Raw genomic sequence first — 21769 nt, forward strand, 5'->3', positions numbered from 1 at the left:
GTGTGTCCAATTGGTAAATGAGGGCACAGAGGGGGCTGGCCATGGCCCGGAAGGAGGTCACTGCCACTGCCAGGACTGTGTCAGGTGCACCAGGAAATATAGGCTTTGCGACTCAATGTTGTGTTGGTGAATTTGAATTTATCTAAACCATTGCAAAAGATAAGTGATCACTTATAAATGTGTATGCCTCTTCTTACAGCTGGAAAGCATTCAGCACCTTTGCCAGGGAAGAAATAGTGATGGATTGCAGCTGAGCCATTACTCTGATGAGTATCAAATGTTTTGGGAGATATTGAACACCAGGCTGTTAACTATGTCTCTCTTCACAGATTGCCAAGAGAAGGGGACCAGAAGGTGGGGGTGGGAAAAGATCAATGACAGCACCGAGGTTTGACGATGGCTCACTGCAAGGCCTCCTCCAGGCTGTAATTGATAGGCAGGAAGTTCTCATACTTGCTGATGGGAAAAGGAGACCTCTCAGCCTGATCAAAGCAGCCTGAACAGAGGTCGCAGGAGAGCTCAGCAGCCTTGGGGTCATCCAGCGAACCTGGATTCAGTGCCTCCAATGCCTCAATGACCTTCTGAGATCTGCTAGGGTGAGTGTGCCACCATTCTGGTGATGGACATAAATGGAGGATGTGTGATGGCTCCAGGGTCACACATTAACCTCCAAGGAGGGAGCGGATGCCTCTGGTTGCAGCATCACACCATTGCCCCATACCCAGCACCTGCGCAGATACAGGTATCTAGTTTAGTATGTGTGCCTCAGCTATAAGGGAATCATAAACTGATGAGAGCACATCACACTCACACGTGCTGCTGCCAGAGACTGAGGTGGAGCAAGACTCTGGCAGTCAGAAGAGCAATGGACACAACCAGGATGATGAGTCCCAGTCTGATGGCAAACCTACGGAATAATCAATTAGGTGTCAGATGCCGGACGTCCAGCACGGGTTTCATGGAGACAGAACAGCCCATCTTGTCTGCGCCAGCTCAAAAAGAAAAAATAAAACACTAGTTTCTTATTCTAATCCCACCTTCCAGCGCCTGGTCTGTGGCCTTGCAGGTTACAGCGCTTTAGGTGCAGATCCAGGTACCTTTTAAATGAGTTAAGGGTATTTGCCTCCACCACCAAACCAGGCAGCAAATTCCAAACAACCACCACACTCTGGGTGAAGAAGATTTTCCTCATGTCTTTTCTCATCTTTCGACCAATCACCTTAAAATCAGTGCCCCCTGGGGAAACAGGGCATCCGAGTCGATCTTGGCCCCTCAAACTTGTACACCTCAATCAGATCACCTCTCAGCCTCATCAATCCCAGGGGAAACAACCCGAGTCTATCCAATCTCTCTTCATAGCATGGCAGATGTGACAGAGATTCCAGAGAGGGTTACATGCACTGGCACGGACTTTGGGGGACTCCATCCAGGCCATGAGTGCTGCAATCATCTCCTCAACAGAACGTATGACTTCTTCCATTGACGAACTGGCAACTATCATGGAGGGCCAAAACCAGCAGATCACTGATGCAATAGTGGGTGTGTGTTTTGATTTGCACTCCATCACCTTGCCTCTGAGCTCGGGGACCCAGACCTAGGGCAAGAGAGGAACGGGGAGCCTGGAGTTATACCCAGCTCCTGGTCCCTCAGGAAATCAGGGAGGGCCAAATGCACCTCACGGCGATGGATGAGCAGCAGCTGATGACATCAGGTGTTGGGGGTGGCACATCTCAGGCCACTTCTGATGGGGGCGGCCTCTCCTCTGAGCCTCTGCCATTGGCACAGATACCTATGAGTGCCAATCGACAGATGGGCATCCTGTCACTGTGCAGGCAACTCCCACCATGCTGGGGCCCTCACGGCCCAATGTCATTCCAGGCAAAGAGCCTTAAGGTTCAGCAGCCTGTCTCAACAACAGCTGAAAGCGAAGGACGAGCAACAGGCTGCAGGGCCTGGAAAAGATTCAAGAAAACCCCACAAGGGTGTCATTACCATTTGTGAGATTTGAGCATTTTTATGCCTGTGTATACAAATGAATGGGGCTTTTCACATTTTATCTGGATGCATTTGTTTAAGAAATATGTGTTTGCATGTATGGAAAAGGCATCAATTGATGTCTTATTTGATTATGCAATTATATGCGACGTAACGTTTGCATTGTTTGGCTGATTGACATTTTCCTGCCAATGAGTCTACATAATGATGGCATTGATTCACCCAATGGCTACTTTTCATGTAATGGAGAAGAGAGTAACTTCTGGCCATGATGCTAATTTAGTTGGGGAGACCCATCTATTGGAATTGTCACTTGATAAGAATGTCCAGTGCAGCCATCACCATCCTTCCTGGGTGCGGCTTGCACATCTGCCTGCTGCAGCACAGCCTCCTCTTCATCTGACTCTTTACCAGAAGGCTGGTTTGTCTCCCTCGACTTATCCTCTGAAAGGAGTTGCCCTCTCTGAATGGCAAGGCTGTACTATGCACAGCAGACTACGACCTTGAGGGATACTCTGGCTGGTGCATATTGGGAGTGATCTACCTGATCTGTCGAGGAGTAGCTTCTGCTCAATCTGTTGAGGTGTGGTCAGCTCAATGTTGGACCTGGTTGTGGTGTGGCTTACATTATATTGGCACTCAGGTTCTGTGTTCACAATTCAAAGGGGAGTCATCAGCCACTTCTTGAGGGGTTAACCTTTATCACCAAGCAGTCATCCATCCAATGTGTCCAGGCCTGTGAACATCCCTGGCACCTGAGAGGGCCTGAAGATATATGAGTCATGGCTGCTCCCCTGGTACCTTGCACAAACCTGCATGATTCATTGCTGGTGGTTGCACACTATCTGTACATTGATGGGAGTGGTACTCCTTACAGTTTATAAATGCCCCTAGCTGCCCTTCTGGTACCTTGCTTGTTACATGGGTTCAATCACTGACTCCTTGCACCCTCAGAACTCTAGCCATGGCTGCCAAGCTTCTAGCTCTTTCCCTTTGAAAAATGTTGTCGGTATGGCGAAACAAGGCACCTGTGAATGCGTTTATGCAGTGATGAGCTGCAGTCCGGTTGATCCCACTCCACAGGCAACCTGAAATGACCCAGAGGTGAATTTCAGCATCACTGTGACTTGTAATGACCCAGACATCAGGTGGCCACCCGCACAATTGGATGCTATCTCAAGGGCAAGCATGTCACATGAGGGTGTGACAGTGGCTCACAAAGGTAAAGTCTGCGTTGATACTGTCACTCCATAAACTGCAGATATAACATTCATACCCTGTAAGTGCGACTGGCAGGGTACAGCCTCTTACAACGTCTCAGTGCATGGTGCTGTCTCCACTTTACAGCCCCTCGCTCCTCAGCAGTTTGGCCACCTTCCTCCAAATCATGTGGCTCCTACCCCTGGGACAGCTGGCCTCCTCCTTCATCTTCTCCTCCTCACTGGAGGATGTATCTCCCAAAGTGCCCATACTGGACACTGTTTCTCAGTACAGATCCTGCAGTGATGAACGATGACAGGATCAACAAGATTCTGGACACTCCACCGAGGGAAAGCGCTGATTATGATAAGGTTTTATGAACAGCAAAGATTTCCTAAAGAAATAACTGTCAGCTGCCTCTCCTGTTAAAGTCAGGCATAGATCCACCTCCCAGCCTTTCTGTCTGTCCTTTCATTAGAACTCAAAGTTAAAATAAAGTTACCCACGGGCATGTTTTTAACATGCATCCACCTTATTATTGTCTCGGGCACATATTATTGCAGTCAATTGGATTGCTGGCTCGCTTAAACAGCCCTTAATTATCAATTTCAAAATAGCAGGCAGGCTGCTGATTTCAGAGCTCGCATGTCCACTACATTATTGTGGACCGGTGTGATCACTTTGGAATCATGATCTGACATCATCACACTGGATATTACACTTCCACGGGATTACAGCAGTACCGCTTTTGCCATTTAAAATTAAGCCCCAAGTGTCCAGCTTGATGTCATCAAGCAAGATAAGCAACCAACTAGGCTGAAGGATTCTCACAGATAGCAAATCAGGAATTGATATTCTTTGCTTTACATAAATTTTACACAGTGTGAAATACTGATTAGAATCAACCGGTCATGCACAATTCTTGCCCCTTTAAAATGCGCATATGGGCAGCTGAGTGGCAATCTTAAAGGGAATGCACAGGTAACAAGCAGGCCGCACACAGCAAAGAAAAATTAGAGGGAACACTGATTGAGACAATTAAAAGCTGAAATATCACTAAAAGCATTTTTAAAAAATGTTATATGAGAAAACTATACATTTTTTAAAAATCATAATAGAAAAAGTTGACAAAATTAGTCTTCAAGAGCCAGAGAGGTTGTCCACCACTGGTTATGACCTACTACACTGGTTAAAAACCCAGTTACACCTCAATAGCAAGGCATAACTTTCTCAGGGGTTTTAAAAGCAACATGGCAGTATAAAAAAGGAAAGTTGTCATCAGCTCAGCCACTTCTAAAACATTATTTTAAAAAAATGGGACTTCAATAGTACTGGGCGGAAGAGCAGAGAATCACTGCCAGCAACTTCTGGACTTCCTGTGTGGATGTCAGAAGTTTCATAAAGTAATGATGATGAACACTGACACCTTCACCCTCATTACAACTGCAAAATCTGGGCCTACATACTTTGGTAAAAATGTTCAATAGATCCATAAATAAGTCCTTGGGTACTTATTGTGAACTTATTGCCCATATTCTTGTTGGACCTTATTACACCATCTTTCGAACTCCAAGAAATAATGGGTGGGATTTTCCAAACCCTTCAGCAGAGAGCATCATGGCAGGCAGGATGGGAAAATGTGGAGAACGGCCCAAAATCAGTTTCCTGTCGGTGTAAAAATGGTTTGCAATTTTCCACACTTGAATCAATTTGAATATCATGAATATTCATTAAAAAGACAGCTTACCAGAATCATGCTCCCAATCCAGATCAAATGGCCACGCCAGTGGCAAATTAGACTGGCGTGATTCAGCACTGGATATAAGTGATGTGCACCTGGCAAGCACCATTTCATTTGTGACCTCGAGGTATCTTTGCCTACTTTTCATTGCGCTGCGCTTGTGGCTGCTCTGACTCCGTGCCAGGCTGTGCAAGCAAGACCAGCACGAACTCAAGAGCCAAGGCTCTCCATTCCAGACCAGCAATAAGGTGGGGAAGGGGTGGTGGAAGGGCCGGAGGGGCAAAGGCTTCATTGCGTTGGGGAGGCGTGGGGGGGTGGGGGTTGCTGTGCTGAGACAAGACAGAGGCAAGGGAAGGGGCTGGAGATGACTGGGGTGGGGGGAAAACTGAGGAAGACAGAACACAGACACATGTCTGTGGGTGGGGAGATGACGGGGGAAGAGAACACAGAGATACATGAGTGGGAGAGGGTTGGTGGAGGGGAACCAGTGTGGAAATTAGTTGGGTCCAGAAAGCATAGACTGTCCTGGGCAATGGAGCCACAGGTAGTTGGGGCCACAAAGCACTGTCAGTTCTGTGGATCTGCACGCATGTCCTGGTCCCAGTCCAGAGAGGGAGAGGGCCCAGAATGGTGTGCAGGGTGTGGTCAGTCCCTCACATACGTCTGTCCTGGGAATTGGCGCATTCATACTGAGCTGCAGATGACACAGTCACAGTCAGGGGAGACATCTGTAGCCTGTAGATGTGGAACAGGTAATGTGGTGGTGCTGGGGTGGGGGTGGGGTGGAGTCGGGGGCGTTGATGGTCTTATGAGGAGGGTCTCCATAAACCACAGTACAATGAACCTCAAGATGGGGAGGGATCAGGTCCATACGGGGCATCGACATCAAATTGTTCAGGAGGGAGGATAGGGATATCCATGACGATAGCAATGGGATCAAGGATTAAAGGGGAAGGAAGGAGAGTGATTGCAGGGAGGAAGGCCTGCACATGATGTTCCTCCAGTACGATGGGAAGGATTTCAGCAGTCACATGGTGGGGGCTCGAAGCTGGTCTGGGAGTAATACCTCAGCACCACCATTTTCAAGCTGACCAATGACACAGTTGAAAAACAATCTCTGAAACAAACTGCCAGAGGAGGGCTAACAGGGCTTATGGTAGGAATTGACTATGGCACGTGTGCAAATTGAAGGGATAACCTACTAATTTCCACTTAGCCAAATGGGGAGGAAGGCAGAGCTGAGACATGTTAGAATAGTCAAAAGCCAATTTAGGGAATATGGCGCCTTAACTCATGTTGCACATTCTTGCGAGAGTATGAACCCAATTGGGGCCATTGTAGGATTGGCTTCCAAAGACCCTTTGTCCCTCTCATGGGAAATCATGAGTGTCAGAAGGAACAAACTGAAAAGTGGCCATGGGCCAAAATGCAATGCCTAGTGGCCCTAAGGCCTCTAAACCTTGCAGCTGGCAGTTTAAGATTTTAAAGGACCCCTCCCTCACAAAACTCTCATAACATGAGTGCAAGTTGGGGCTGTTGTGTAATCCTAAGGATACAGTCTGATAGTGCCCTGACTGAGGCTTCTCTCGCTTGGCAGAGCTCAGTCAGATCCAAGCCCCTGTGTTAAAGCCCTGTCATGCCTGTGTAGTTGTGGTGGAGGTGGTGGTTGGGGAGATGTGTACCCTATGGGTGATCCAGAAGGGTGTAATAGCACTCCAAAAGACTCAGTGGGAATGTAATGGCCCATGGGCTCCACAATGACTCCCTAGCTAGCAGGTATTGTTCAATGTTCCCGCAGACATGAGCATGAGTGCCTCATCGAAAGAGCAGGCAACATTGCCATGATGAAGGCAATCAGGCAACTAAAAAGTTGAAGAAGGGACTGGTGCTACCAGGCTGGCTTAAGGGAAGAGCATCATGCTGATGAACAAGGGCCTGCAGGGCCCCCTCAAGAGCCAGAAGCTGAGGCTGATAGAGCTATTGAGCGGGGGCATCTGGCAAGATCATGGGTGTACAGAAGACAATCCTCATATCTTCAGAAAAGTGAGAGACATGCCATAGACACCTTCACATGTCCATGGATGTCGTGGCTCACATCTACCACATTCTCCAGGAGGAGGTGATACCACAGAGGCTGGGAGGCCATCCATTGTCATTGGCTCTAAAAGTGACCGCCACTTTGAACTTGTTTGCAAGTGGCTCACTCCAGAATTCCACTGGGAGCCTCTGCGGGATTTCTCAAGCAACTGCTCACAAATGCATTTGAGAGGTTACAGTTCTCCTTAGATGAAGTCAGCCAGGCTGCCAAAGTAGTAGGATTTACAGCCATCTCCAGATTCCCATAGGTGCAGGGTGCCATCGACTGCACTCATATGGCTTTAAGAGCTCCCTAGAAGCAGCCACTGCAATTCATCAACAGGAAAGGGTGTCACCCTCTCAATGTACAACAGGTCTGTAAATACTGGAAGCAGATTATGCAAGTATGAGCGAGATATCCTGGATGCTCCCAGGACTCGTACATCTTGAATCATTCGCAGGTGCCACAGATCCTCAAGGGTCCTCAGCACATCCAGGGTTGGCTCCTCGATGATAAAGGCTACCTGCAAAGGATGTGATTGATGACCACAAAGTGCCTCACAGCAGAGGTATAATGCTGTTCATTCTGCAACATGCTCATTGATTGAGCAGACCATTGGCATCTTGAAGAAGTGTTTTTGATGTATGAACAGGTCAGGCAGTGCTCTCCAGTACTCTCCCCAGAGGGTCTCCCGCATCATCATGGCTTGCTGCACTCTGCATAACCTGGTGCTCCAAAGGGGGGATGTCTTGCTTGAACAAGAGTTGGCAGAGCTACACGTCTCCTCTGATGTTGAGGATATTGAGAGGGCTGAGCTTGATGAGGGTGAAGAAGCTAAAACTCCAGAGGAAGAGGCCACAGCACGGGCCAGATGAGACAGGCATGCATGCGACCTGCTTATAGCCACCAGATTACAGGAGGATGATGATGAATGGCTCATATGAGCCTTTCACCACTACCCTCCATGCTGGATCCATCTTACCACCTTGGTTGCGATCCTAATCATCTCAACACAATACATTCATCTCTGAATGAGGAGTTACAAACTTGCGTCACGATGTTCTCAGCCTTGGAAAGTAGGGCAGTCTCGGGAGCTTTCTGTTATGGGATAAAAACAGTAACATGGCATTTTGTGCACAGAGTTGAGATGGTGCATCATCTTCAAGCATCTCACCAACATTCCACTGCCTACAGCAGCCTTCAAGAGGTAGGAGCAGCATTAAAATCCTCAGTGGTCTTGTAGCGGTATACCTGCAGTCTGACAAGGCACCTCAAGGCATTTGTGGGCCCAAAAATCCAGACACTCCATCTAGATCTTAAAGATCCAAATCATTGATAATAAAGAGCACATATCACATGTATTGCAGCTTCATGCTGATCCCATTTGATGTCTTCACATTTTCATTCCAACAGTCTGACATATGCATACAGAAATCGATGCAATTGTAAGTTGCACATTACCATGTCAATTGACCATCTCAGAGCTGGCAGAGGGTTAATGTGACGAGTCGTTAGCCAGGCGTTCTAGCCCAGTGCTGCATTCTCCCATTTCCAAGTCAGGGCCTCTGCACACAACTCCTGGGTCGCACAGTTTTAGCCATCCAGCAGGAATCGCAAGGGTCAACATCCGTCAGTGGGGCTCATAGCTCTAAATCATGGAGGTTGGAAGGTGGGGATTAATTTTGGAGTGATGTTCAGATGCACACACGGACATGAGATAATGCTGCAGGCAGACAGGAGCGCATAAGAGGCCTGAGCTTGGGTGCATATGTGGAGCATACTCAAGGCTGACTGAAAGTACATGGAGGCCAACGAAGGATGCAACGAATCCATGCGTGTTGCATTCAATCCTGTAAAATTCACATTGAGCACTTTACAATGCAGAAGTATCAGGGACTAAAGCAGCCTCCAGATTCTAAACTCAGGAGGCAACATTATATGAACTTCTGAAGCAGGTCTCAGAGATGCCTTGGCCAACCACAACTTTCTTAAAGGGAGACGCTTACTCATGTCGATACTGCACAGAGAATGGTCATGCACTGTAATGAGATGGTTCTAGACACCATAGAGTTGAGGCAGATGATGGGACGTCTGGGAGGAGGAGGGGCATTTGTGACACTTGATAGACCATGGAGTATATCTTCAGATAGAAGAGGCATACACAACACGAGAAGTGGAATGAGTCAAAATCTATTTACATTTGTGCAAATTCTACACCGATTGCGGAATCTGTGGAATTGTGGAATAGTATCTTTGTGCTCGTCGTATCCCTTAATTTTCTGTACCATACCACCATGTCTAGATGCTTCCCCGACATCCACAGCAGAGGTGCAGGTAGCCTGCTGACTGCTACACACTGTTGCCTGTGATGACATTGGCAGGTGTCCTCTGAAGGGCCGGAGCTTTGAAGGGCCGGAGCTTAGAGGGCCCGCCCTGCTTTGGGCCTTCTGCTGTGGGGTTGGTGCACCCTCCTCAGCCTGTTGACATGCAGATGATGGGGGTCACAGGCAGAGGAGTTTGGGACCAGCTGGACACTTTTAGAGTCACCTGGGTGGATGGCCCCAGAATGTCCAGCTGACAATCCTCCTCCCCATGGGTGCCTGAGGGCCCCCACCTGGCTCCTTGAGGAGAAGGAGTAACTGGAGTGAGGTCTAGTTGCCCCATACTCCTCTTGCCTAGCCTCTGATGGATCTTACGTATGGCCAGAGCGATGGAGTGCAGGTCCTAGTGCAAATCAGGTGCAGTGTCTGGGACAAAGGTCTACATGGTGGTCGTCATCCTAACAGTGTTGACCTCGTTGTGCTGGCATGTCAGCGCTAAGGCATCAGACTGAACTTGGATGGGCTCCTCCATCATCCGCTGCAACCTGATGATGGTGTCTGACAACCCTGTCTGGTGTTCCCGTGTTTGTCTTTGCAGCTGCAACATCTGTGTGAGGGCCTAGTCCACAGACTCGCCCTCTGACTCAAACCCTACAGGAGCCTGGTTCCAGCAATCTTCCAATGTCGTTGACCTTGGATGTCCCTGCCTCTGCCCGCTGTGGACTTGAATTTGCGCTGAGCTCACCAGATTGTGACCCCGAGCCTACTCCACAACTAGGTTCCACCGAAGTGTGTGTCTCTGCACTGGTGGAGGCTGCAGGTGAATGATGTGATGGGTCTTCATCCAGTGTGTCTTCAAGATCCTCGTTGAAGCTGGTATAGGGGCTGAGGCTGATGGGCTGGCTGCTGGTGGGCCCTTTCCATTTCCTGATGGTGCCTGTCAAAGAAAGAATAGTTACTTAGTGATTGGCTGCACAGTAAACAACATTACAAAGTACCCACAGTTTCACCAGGTGACCGATGAGCTGGTGATGGGTCCTCACTGGTTTGGGGGATGCCAGTCTTATCCTTGGCACAGGCAAAGTGCCGGTCCTCACCAGCCAGCTCTGTCGCACATTCTTCATACTGTGTGAGGACCCTGAGCTCAGGCATCCTCCCTCTGGTGTGTGATCTCTCCCTTTTGCTGTGAGCGATCTTCTCCTGCATAAAGACAAATGGGCAGACTGTGAACAGGACGGATGCCAAGGCAGATTTTAAGGGTGCCTGCCTTCTGTGGGTGCTGAGTGGACCCATTAAGAACTGAGGACACGGGCTGCACAGGATGTGAGGAGAGATGAAGATATCAAAGTGTGTGAGAGAGAGTCAGTGATGATGTCCCTTGTGCTGTAGTGTGTGATATCCCTATGGACTGTAACCCAGCGAATGCCTGATGGCCTCAGGAGAGTGTGAGTTGAGAGTAAGGAGAAGGTTGACTTATCCTGGTGGAATGAATGAGATCATTCATCCTGTTCCTGCACTGGATGTCTGTCCTCCTCTGAGGAGTGTTAGTGCTGACTGCCCTGGCGATCTGCTCCCAAGCTGGTGTGGTGAGGTTGGTGGAGCTCCTTCTGCCATCTCGGGCGTAAAGGATGTCCCGGGATGCCTCCACACTGTTCAGAGGTGCATCCAGTGCATTGTCACTGAACTAGGGGGCAGTTGGCTTCTTTCCTTTTGGGGTGAACACTCACCACCAACAGTCCCAGAATGCAGACAGTGAATGATGTGTGGTTTAAATATGGCACCCAGAAAGATGATCCAATGAGGTCATGGCGAGGCAGATGAATCCCAGCCTGCCCTGCCATGAGATACAATGTTTTTCATGTCCATTCATCTATAATGAGCCAAAAAGCGGACTATCTGGTGCAGAAACCTGCCACGCCAGCCAGCGGGAAATGTGCTGCTTTTCCCATCCGCGACCACACTTAGTCTCCGGAGCGGAAAATTCCGCCCAACGTGTTACAAAATGTGATGTGCAAGAACTCAGACATGCAAATGTGGGTGCCCTATTTTCCAGCCCACATCTACCATATCATTTGAGCTTGTAAAATTTACACAAGGGTGTAACAATTCAAGCTTTTATCCTAGCACTTGTTCTTCTGCTGATGGCTAATTAAGCAGATAAAATCTCCTATTAGCTAAAATTTGCATCTGTATTTGCACTGTTTATGGGGCAGTATGCTCAGGTTTTTAATTATACCTCAATGGCGATGTACTGTTCATTGGAATACATATAAGGTGCTACCACGCCTTCTGAAAGGCAGAAAACAATACATCATCAGACCAAAATAAACAGGCTAAATTACTGAGTCATATTTATTCATAGATCAACTGACAATCAGAAGCCAAAATCCCCAGCACAATATGAAGACCACAGGTTAAATTCGAGTCAATCCAGAATTTTTCATATATATATTTTCCTACAACATGATGTCTTACAGGAAGGCCATTTCCCCAATTGGAGTTAATAGTGACTCTTGGTGACCAATCTTACCAGATTCTGTGGGTTGGCCAATTTAAATATTTTGAATTTGTTTTTATTTGTGCAGAGAGTGATGAATTTATGGGGTTGGGGGGAACATGAAGTGCAGCATCTCTTAAAGATAAGGTATAGCTTTTATGGAACCAGTATTCCTGATCACAGGGTTTTCAAACAAGACAGGGCAGATGAAAAAGAAGGGGGATGGTTGGGGGTGGGGGGGCAGTGGGGAGAGGGGGTGGAGAGTGGGTCACAATATTGATTAAAGAAATAATCACAGCTGTGAGGAGGGATGATATGTCAGAAGGATCATCAAATGGGTTGAAGTGAAGAACTGAAGGGGCAATCACACTGGAGTACTATAGATCTCCAAACAGTCATAGGGAGATTGCAGAGCAAATATATAGGTAGCTTTCTGAGAAGTGCAAACCCAATAGGGTTGTAAATGACATGGATTTGAACTACCTTAATACTGATGGGGTAGAGGAGGTGGAATTCCTAAAATGCATTCAGGAGAACATTTATTAGCTAGTGTTTAGCAAGCTCAACAAGAGAAGAGGCAGCTCTAGACTTTGGGATGAACTTTCGTGATGGAGACAGGTGTCGGGAGTCAGGAATGTTCCCAACTCCGCAGACTCATCCTGTTAAGGAGGCATTCGATGTCATATTTTGTTCCAGGCAGGATAGAGTTGGGCCCACCACCTTCAAAGACAGGCTGGAATCAGCAATGGAGGCAGGCAGATGGCAATGCTGGCAGGCCAGAATGGTCACCTCTGTTTACTGGGACATCGGCCCAGTTGCAATGATAAATGTCAGGTTCATAAACCCTCAACCCTCAACCCCCCCTACCAACCACCCGTACCCCCATGCCCCTTCCATGTCCCCCATGCCCCCTTGTATTCCCCCATGCTCTTTCCATGCTTCCTCATACCCCCATGCCCCTTCCATGCCCCCATGCATCTTCCATACCCACTCTTCCAGTATCCATACGTACAGAACCAAAGAGCCATTGGCAAGTCTGGCAAGTCTTTGAAACGTCCCTGAAACTGACACAATAGGCAGAGGCTTTTGAAAAAAAAGAGGCTCAGTTTATAACCCCTTAAAAGTTAGAATCAAACACAGCAATTCATAGTATCAATAACAGAAGATTTCATCCACTTCAGGCTGCTTAATCATGTGAAAATAAACATACAGTGAAAAAAAATCTCTAGAAGGAAGCAGCATGTTATTACAAGGTCATCAAGATGTCAATCAAGCAAAGCAGTCCCTCCCTCTGCAGCTGTATAACCATTGTTTGCTGTAATCTAAGTGCATTGACTGTTCTTGGAGCCGAACAAGGCATTCACAATGAGGTCAGTTGGCAACTGTATCAATATAAGAAGGCTGAATAGATGGCCTTATTAGGAATGCTTGGTTTCAGAGGACTCGCATTGTATTGTTGTTGCAAAAGGTAAAAAGACTGAGTAAATACAGCCCAGTCAGCGGTGGGCAAATCATTGGAAAACATTTTGACGGAAAGTTTTAATCAGCATTTAGGAAGTCATGGATTAAGCAAGCACAGTCAGCATGGATTTGTTGAGGGTAGGTTGTGTCTGGTTAACTCAATTGAATTTCTGAAGAGGCAAAAGGGAGGATCGATGAGGTTAATGCTTTTGATGTAGTCTACAAGAATTTTAGCAAGGTTTTTGACAGGACCCCATATGGCAGGTGGATCATAAAAGTAAATGACAATGGGGTTCAAAGGAAAGTGTCAAGTTGGATATAAAATTTCTTCAGTGGTGGGAAGCAAAGGGTAATGATCAATGGGTGATTTTGTGACTAAAAGGCTGTTCCCATTGGGGCTCTGTAAGGCTTAATACCAGGTCGCTTGATTTTCATGGTGCACATCAATGATTTAGGCTTAAACATAGGGGCCATGATTAGAAAGTTTGCAGATGTGTTAGGAAATAGAGATAGTTTAAGTAAGTTATATGCGTATTTAGGTGTGTTAAGAATAAGGTATATCTTTAATGCTTAAGTTTGATTTCTACTTCTGTATTTGTCCGTTAAGAAAAGTTGAGTTTTAGTTTCACTTCAAAAGCTCTGTCTGCATACCTACATTTCTAATGAGATTTTTACGACTTTTGAAGGAGAGTTAAAGCAAACAAGAGTAGGAAAATACAGTGATAAAAACAAAAAAACTACGGATGCTGGAAATCCAAAACAAAAACAAAAACAGAATTACCTGGAAAAACTCAGCAGGTCTGGCAGCATCGGCGGAGAAGAAAAGAGTTGACGTTTCGAGTCCTCATGACCCTTCGACAGAACTTGAGTTCGAGTCCAAGAAGGAGTTGAAATATAAGCTGGTTTAAGGTGTGTGTGTGGGGGGCGGAGAGAGAGAGAGAGAGAGAGAGAGAGAGAGAGAGGTGGAGTGGGGGTGTGGTTGTAGGGACAAACAAGCAGTGAAAGAAGCAGATCATCAAAAGATGTCAACAACAATAGTACAAAGAACACATAGGTGTTAAAGTTAAAGTTGGTGATATTATCTAAACGAATTTGCTAATTAAGAATGGATGGTAGGGCACTCAAGGTATAGCTCTAGTGGGGGTGGGGAGGGCATAAAAGATGTAAAAAAAAAATTTTTTTTTTATATAATGGAAATAGATGGGAAAAGGAAAATCTATATAATTTATTGGAAAAAAAAAAGGAAGGGGGAAACAGAAAGGGGGTGGGGATGGGGGAGGGAGCTCACGACCTAAAGTTGTTGAATTCAATATTCAGTCCGGATGGCTGTAAAGTGCCTAGTCGGAAGATGAGGTGTTGTTCCTCCAGTTTGCATTGGGCTTCACTGGAACAATGCAGCAAGCCAAGGACAGACATGTGGGCAAGAGAGCAGGGTGGAGTGTTAAAATGGCAAGCGACAGGGAGGTTTGGGTCATTCTTGCGGACAGACCGCAGGTGTTCTGCAAAGCAGTCGCCCAGTTTACGTTTGGTCTCTCCAATGTGGAGGAGACCACATTGGGAGCAACGAATGCAGTAGACTAAGTTGGGGGAAATGCAAGTGAAATGCTGCTTCACTTGAAAGGAGTGTTTGGGTCCTTGGACGGTGAGGAGAGAGGAAGTGAAGGGGCAGGTGTTGCATCTTTTGCGTGGGCATGGGGTGGTGCCATAGAAGGGGGTTGAGGAGTAGGGGGTGATGGAGGAGTAGACCAGGGTGTCCCGGAGGGAACGATCCCTACGGAATGCCGATGGGGGGGTGAAGGGAAGATGTGTTTGGTGGTGGCATCATGCTGGAGTTGGCAGAAATGGCGGAGGATGATCCTTTGAATGCGGAGGCTGGTGGGGTGATAAGTGAGGACAAGGGGGACACTATCATGTTTCTGGGAGGGAGGAGAAGGCATGAGGGCGGATGCGCGGGAGATGGGCCGGACACGGTTGAGGGCCCTGTCAACGACCGTGGGTGGAAAACCTCGGTTAAGGAAGAGGGAGGACATGTCAGAGGAACTGTTTTTGAAGGTAGCATCATCGGAACAGATGCGACGGAGGCGAAGGAACTGAGAGAATGGGATGGAGTCCTTACAGGAAGCAGGGTGTGAGGAGCTGTAGTCGAGATAGCTGTGGGAGTCGGTGGGTTTGTAATGGATATTGGTGGACAGTCTATCACCAGAGATTGAGACAGAGAGGTCAAGGAAGGGAAGGGAAGTGTCAGAGATGGACCACGTGAAAATGATGGAGGGGTGGAGATTGGAAGCAAAATTAATAAATTTTTCCAAGTCCCGACGAGAGCATGAAGCGGCACCGAAGTAATCATCGATGTACCGGAGAAAGAGTTGTGGAAGGGGGCCGGAGTAGGACTGGAACAAGGAATGTTCCACATACCCCATAAAGAGACAGGCATAGCAAATACAGTGCTGTTACTTAGCAACTGGAGTCCCCATAGAGATATAAGGGTAGTTTGAGTTCAGTTGAAAGCAGTTGCCGGAGAGACTGGACAGCAGAGGGACAGATAGCAAGTCCCAAACTGAAGTTGAAGCCAGGATTCCAGAGAGACTGGATGCTGGGATGGGAAACTGCAGAGAGAGAGAGCAGATTACCCTAAAGAACTTAAAGGTCCTAAGGCCAAGAAGTGACAGAGAAAGGAGGAATCCCAAGAAGACCTTCTAGTCAAAGGAATAACAGGACACTGTAGGAAAAGGTGCTGCTCTGTGGAAGTGACAGTAAGGACCAGAGAGGAAGGCTTCGAGCTTAAAGGGAGAAAGCTGTAGGAAGCAGACTTAAAGCGATATAGGCATGTGAGAAGCTAGTGAGAAGCTAGAAGGTCCAAGGAGACAGCTGAAGGTCTGTAACTTTTTACTATGGGCGTGTGAAGCAGTGGTGTACTGTTGGTATGGCTGAATCAGAGAGAGAGAGAGTGCGTGGAAGAAAGCTTGAATGCATGTGGTGATTCAGGAGAGAGGAACATCGGAATCCTGGAGGTGGACCCTTGCAGAAGGTGTTTGAGAAAAAGCATCAGTTTGGGAGAAGATTCCAAAGCAAGTTCTTGGAGAGTGGAGATTGGAAACCCTCATATGAAAGACGGAGTTCAGAGAAACTGGTTGGCTCTTGGTGTGACAAGCATCTGTGAGGAGTTGAGGGGAGATCCATAGCATCTGTTTGGGGTGGCATCTGTTCCTTGGTTCCAGAGTCTGGTGTACCTGACTACAGATTGCCTATTGGTTTACATGGACTGTGTACTACTGTGAACATTAGAGTATAAGATAGCTTTTATAACTTGTGTTATCCTTACTAATCTGTATATATCTGTAAAGGTATAGTTGTGGGTGAAGGAGTATTTTAATATAGTTAATCTTTTCCTGTTTAATAAATATTTTATTCTTTTGTTGAAAGTTCTTCAGCTGACCCCTGTGACTCTGTTCAGTGGCCACTCTCCACGTATTTAAACAAACAAATAAAAGTTAGGAGCTATCAAGCCAGGTTCTACCCTGGAATTTAGCTTGTCACATCAGCTGGGATCATAACAGATGATACAAAAATTGACCATGTGATTGACAGTGAGGAAAATAGCTGTAGTCAAAGCTGTAGGAAGATATCAAAAGACTTGTCAGATGGGCAGAAACTAGCAAATGGGATTCAATTTATACAAGTGTGAGGTAATGCATTTGGGAAGGGAAAACACTGCATGAGAATACATAATAAATGTGTGGATGCTGAGAAGCGTTGAGGAACAGAAGAACCTGGAGTCTATGTCCACAGATCCATGAAGGTAGCAGCTACGGTAGTTAAGAAGGCATATGGGATACTTTCCATTATTCACCAGGACAGAGAATATAAGAGCAGGGAGGTAATGCTAGAACTGTATAAAAGACTAGTCAGGCTACAGTTAGAGCACTGCTTATAGTTCTGATCACCTCATTACAGGAAGTATTTGATCACACTAGAAATGGTACAAAGGTGATTTATAAGGATATTGTCAGGACTGGAGAATTTTAGCTATGAGGAAAGATTGAATAGGCTGGGTTTGTTTTCTTTGGAGTGGGGGGGGGGGGAGCACGCGGCTGAGGTGAGATTTAATTGTGATGAATATCTATAACTCACTGCATGAAAGGGTGGTAGAAACAGAAACCCTCATTGCATTTAAAAAATACTTGGATATGCAATTAAGTGCCATAAACCTACATAGCTATGGGCCAAGAGCTGGAGAGTGGCATTAGGTTGGATAGTTCTTTTTCGGCTGGCAAGGTAACAATGGACTGAATGACCTCCTGTGCCATAAATTTCAATGATTCTATTCATGCTGTACAATAGCACTCTACCTTTCGTTTATGATCCAGCTGATTGAGCATTCCTTGCAACCGAAAAACCTCCTCCTTCACATGAACACTGTTTCTATCACTGTGTTCTGAGGAAACAAAGTTAACTCCGATAAAAATACATGAGAGACCTTGGTGTCGATTTTTGTGTTCATTACAAAATGTGTACCAGTTAATGGGGTATATTAACCAGAAATGGGCAGAAATCCAAAATACACTTTGGGGGGGATGGTGGAGATATAGGGGTACAAAATACTGCAAATATCCATCTGTCAATCCAGGGTTGCTAGAGACAGCAAAGCCATATGGCATTTAATTTAAAGGGAAAGTAATTGCATGCAGAAGATGATTGCAACTGCTTCATCCTTGTCTTTTGCATTGATGTGCTGGACTCCTCCATCTTTGAGGATGGGGATATTTATGGAGCATCCTGCTCCAGTTAGTTGATTAATTGTGCACCACCATTCACAACTGGATGTGGCAGGAATGCACAGCTTTGCTCTGATCCATCGGTTGTGGGATCATTTAGCTCTGGAAATAGCATGCTGCTTCTGCTGTTTAACATGCCTGTATTCCTATGTTGTAGCGTCACCAGGTTGGCACCTTAATTTTAGATATGCCTGGTGCTGCTCCTGACATGCTCTTCTGCAATCCTTATTGAACCAGGTTTGGTTCCCTAGCTTGATGATAATGGTAGAGAGAGGGATATGCCAGGGCATGAGGTTACAGATTGCATTTGAATACAATTCTGCTGCTGATGATGGCCCACAAAGCCTCCTGGATGTCCAGGTTTGAGCTGCTAGACCTATTATTCTGAGTCTATCCCATTGAGCACTGTGCTAGTGCCATACAACATAATGCAGGATGTCCTTAGTGTGAAGACAGGACTTGATCTCCACACGGCATGGTAGTCACTCATACTAATGTTGATATGTGCAGACGCATCTGTAACAGATAAATTGGTGAGGATGAGGTCAACCAGGCTTTACCCTCTTATTAGTTTGCTCACCACCTACCGCAGACCCAGTCTAGCAGGTATGTCCTTCAGGAGTCGGCCAACACTGTCAGTAGTGTTGCTGTTGAGCCACTCCTGGTAATGGACTTTGAAGTCTCAGATTACATTCTGGGCAGAATCTTGTGTCCTGTCCCATGGCAAATATGGTGGTGGGGTTGTGGGGGGTAGCATTTAATCAGTGTTTAGTCCATGGCAGGATGGCCTTCCCACCCTGCTGCCAAATTGAGGCCCGTAAGTAGGGAATTATTGCCTACTTAAGGGCCTCATCCTGCTGATGCTGATATTAACCCAGCAGCTGATGGAGGGATTGCCATGCAGGCAGCACAACAAGCAAACCCTAGTGTGCTTGTTTGTGGGCTTCTGGGAAAGGGTGGAGGAATCCCTCATTCAGTCACAGCTGATCAAGAGACCCGACATTGAGAACGAGGGGAAGGGGGCTCAATGAGGGCCATGGCCTTGCCTTTGCTGCCCAGCCCTCTCACCCGCTCCCCCACATCATTCCCAACCTCACTCTCCTATGCCTGGGTCTCTCCTCAATCTGAATCCTTGGAAGGGTGCAGTACTTGCAGCAGCCACCAGCTCCCTGGTGGTGCTGCTGCTAAGTACAGAAGAGCTGCCAGCTTCTGATTGGCCAGCAGTTTTCAGCAGGCAGGACTTCCCGGGTCCTTGATCCTGGAGAACGGCCCACCACTAGCCTGTCAAGTGTTCAGTGGCATAAGACTTCGGGCCTTCCCGAAAAGAGGTAGTGAACAGCATCTCGCCAGCTCTCCAGCTGGTGGCCGAGGCCCTGGTTGCCTCCACATGATTCTGCATTTGGTGTTCTTGATACCCTCAGTGCTTCTTCCAACTGTGCTCAAAATGGAGGAGTACTGATTCATCAGCTGAAGGTGGGTGGTAGGTGGTAATTAGGAGGAGGTTTCCTTGCCCACGTTTGATCTGATGCCATGAAACTGCATGGTGGCTACAGACAATGTTATAGACTCCCAGGTCACTCCTTCCTGACTATATACCACTGTGCTGCCTCCTCTAATGGGCCTGACCTGCCAGTGGGATAGGACATATCTAGTGATGGAGAGGTCTGGGACTTTGGCTGTCAGGCTGTTGCTTGACTAGTCCGTGGGACAGCTTTCCCAATTTTGGCACAAGTCCCCAGGTTTTAGCAAAAGGGGCTTTGCAGGGTCGACTGGACCAGGTGTACCACTGTCGTTTCCGATGCTAGCTGGATACAAGTGCTCCCTTCGGTTTTATTCTTATTTGACTTTTCTGTAGGTTTGAAACAACTGAGTGGCTTGCCAGGCCATTCTAGAGGGCAGTCATTAGTCAACCTAACCAGTGGGTTTGTGTCAGGTAGGCCAGACTGGATAAGAACAGATTTTCTCCTCTGAAGGACATCAGCGGACCACATGGGTTTTTGCTACATTTCTGATATTTTCATGGTCATTATGAATCAGACTTATCATTTTTATTCCAGATTTATTCATTAATTGAATTTAAATTCCTCCAGCTTCCATGATGGAATTTTGAACTCATGCCTCTGGAACATTAGTCTGTACCTCTGGATTACTCATCCAGCAACATTATTGCTATGCTACTGTCCTCCCAGGGTCTCCTTCTCCTTTATTCAACCTGTCACTTCTTTGCCCTGTTTCAATCCTGACAAAATCTCAAAGCCTTTAAGATGCCTTTCAGCCTTTTAAAAGGGTATTTCAATTGTTATCCCTCTATTCTGCCACATCCTTTTAATTACCTACATTCCTTTAAATTTCACCTGCACTCAACTTTCCATTCCCATTACATTCTATATAGGTAAATTCTGATTATCTGGAATCATTGCCAAAAGTGAAACCTGAATCTATTATTTATATGACTGTTACAAGAGCACAGAATAGCACTCTCCACCCCATTCCCAATTAAAGATGTTAACCATTAGCATTAAATCCAATTCAAATCATAGATGGATATCACAGGTGCTGGTACTTGGCTGCACAAGAGAAAGCAACTCTTCACTGTAAAAAATTACCTTGCGTCTGTAGTGTCTTGTATCTGAAATCAAATTCATCCTGCAGGTCCTCAAGATATTTGACATCTTGTTCTACCAACTGTTTTATGAAAAAAAGGAAAGGAACTTTGGTTATAAAGATTTGTAAAGTTATGTTATTTATTTTAGTTAATCTTATTTCTTTTTTTGAACAAAGAAAGACTTGCATAGTAGCCAAGGTTCAGGATGAGGGTTTATGGCTTACATAGGGTACAGGGTACAGAAATAGGCCATTCAGCCCAACCAGTCCTTGCAAGTGTTTATGCAACACTTAAGTTTCCTCCCATCTTTTCTCATCTAAATCTACCATCGCAACCCTCTATTCCCTTCTCCCTCATATGCTTGTCTAGTTTCCCCTTAAATGCATCTATGCTTTTTGCTTCAAACACTCCCTGTGGTAGCAAGATCCAAATTCTTACTACTCTGGATGAAGAGGTTTCTTCTGTATTTCCTATTGGATTTCTTGGGGATTATCTTGTTCAGGCAGAGTGTCTCAGAACCGGCAACCTTGGGACCAAGGCCATGCTGGATTTCAGATCTTACCAGATTTCTGGTCAGGCAGTTTGGTTGGGGTCGAGGGTTGTGTGGAGCGCAGGAATAGACCAGCGTGCAAAAGACAAAATGGATAACTAACTAGTCATGCATCATACCACACCAATGCAGCATCTAGCTGAATTGCCCAGGGATGAATTTTTTTTTATTTTACTCAATTACAATTGATGCATGGCACATTCTAAAAATGTCTGGTTTACCAATGACTTCAGTTTTTGGACAGCTGGATTTGAGACACAGTACTGTACTGCTGGTCTCTAGTTGTGAAGGAATTTAGCTGTAATTGCAGACTTGCTGGCTGGGCCAGAATTTATTGCTCATCCCCAATTAAGAATCAACCACATTGCTGTGGGTCTGGAGTCACATGTAGGTCATACCAGTCAAGGGTGGCAAATTTCCTTCCCCAAAGGACATTAGTGAACCAGCTGGGTTTTTGCAACCTTGGGTTTCATGGTCATCATCAGACTTTTAATTCTAGATTTTTATTGGATTCAGATTTTGCCATCTGCCATGGTTGGGTTTGAAC

At 46.4% G+C, this 21769-nt stretch overlaps 1 protein-coding gene across 1 annotated transcript in view; it reads right to left on the minus strand.

Moving 5' to 3' along the window:
- Positions 1–21769, minus strand: part of stat4 (signal transducer and activator of transcription 4) — a 141758-nt gene that overhangs the window by 43690 nt on the left and 76299 nt on the right. Inside the window, exons 6-7 of the mRNA XM_041200881.1 lie at positions 20674–20752; positions 17642–17727 (exon numbers count right to left, since the gene is read on the minus strand). Coding sequence (XP_041056815.1) covers positions 17642–17727; positions 20674–20752 — 165 coding nt within the window. The remainder of the gene's footprint in view (positions 1–17641; positions 17728–20673; positions 20753–21769) is intronic.

The sequence above is a fragment of the Carcharodon carcharias genome, chromosome 12 (assembly GCF_017639515.1).
Source record: "Carcharodon carcharias isolate sCarCar2 chromosome 12, sCarCar2.pri, whole genome shotgun sequence".
Classification (NCBI taxonomy): Eukaryota; Metazoa; Chordata; class Chondrichthyes; order Lamniformes; family Lamnidae; genus Carcharodon; species Carcharodon carcharias.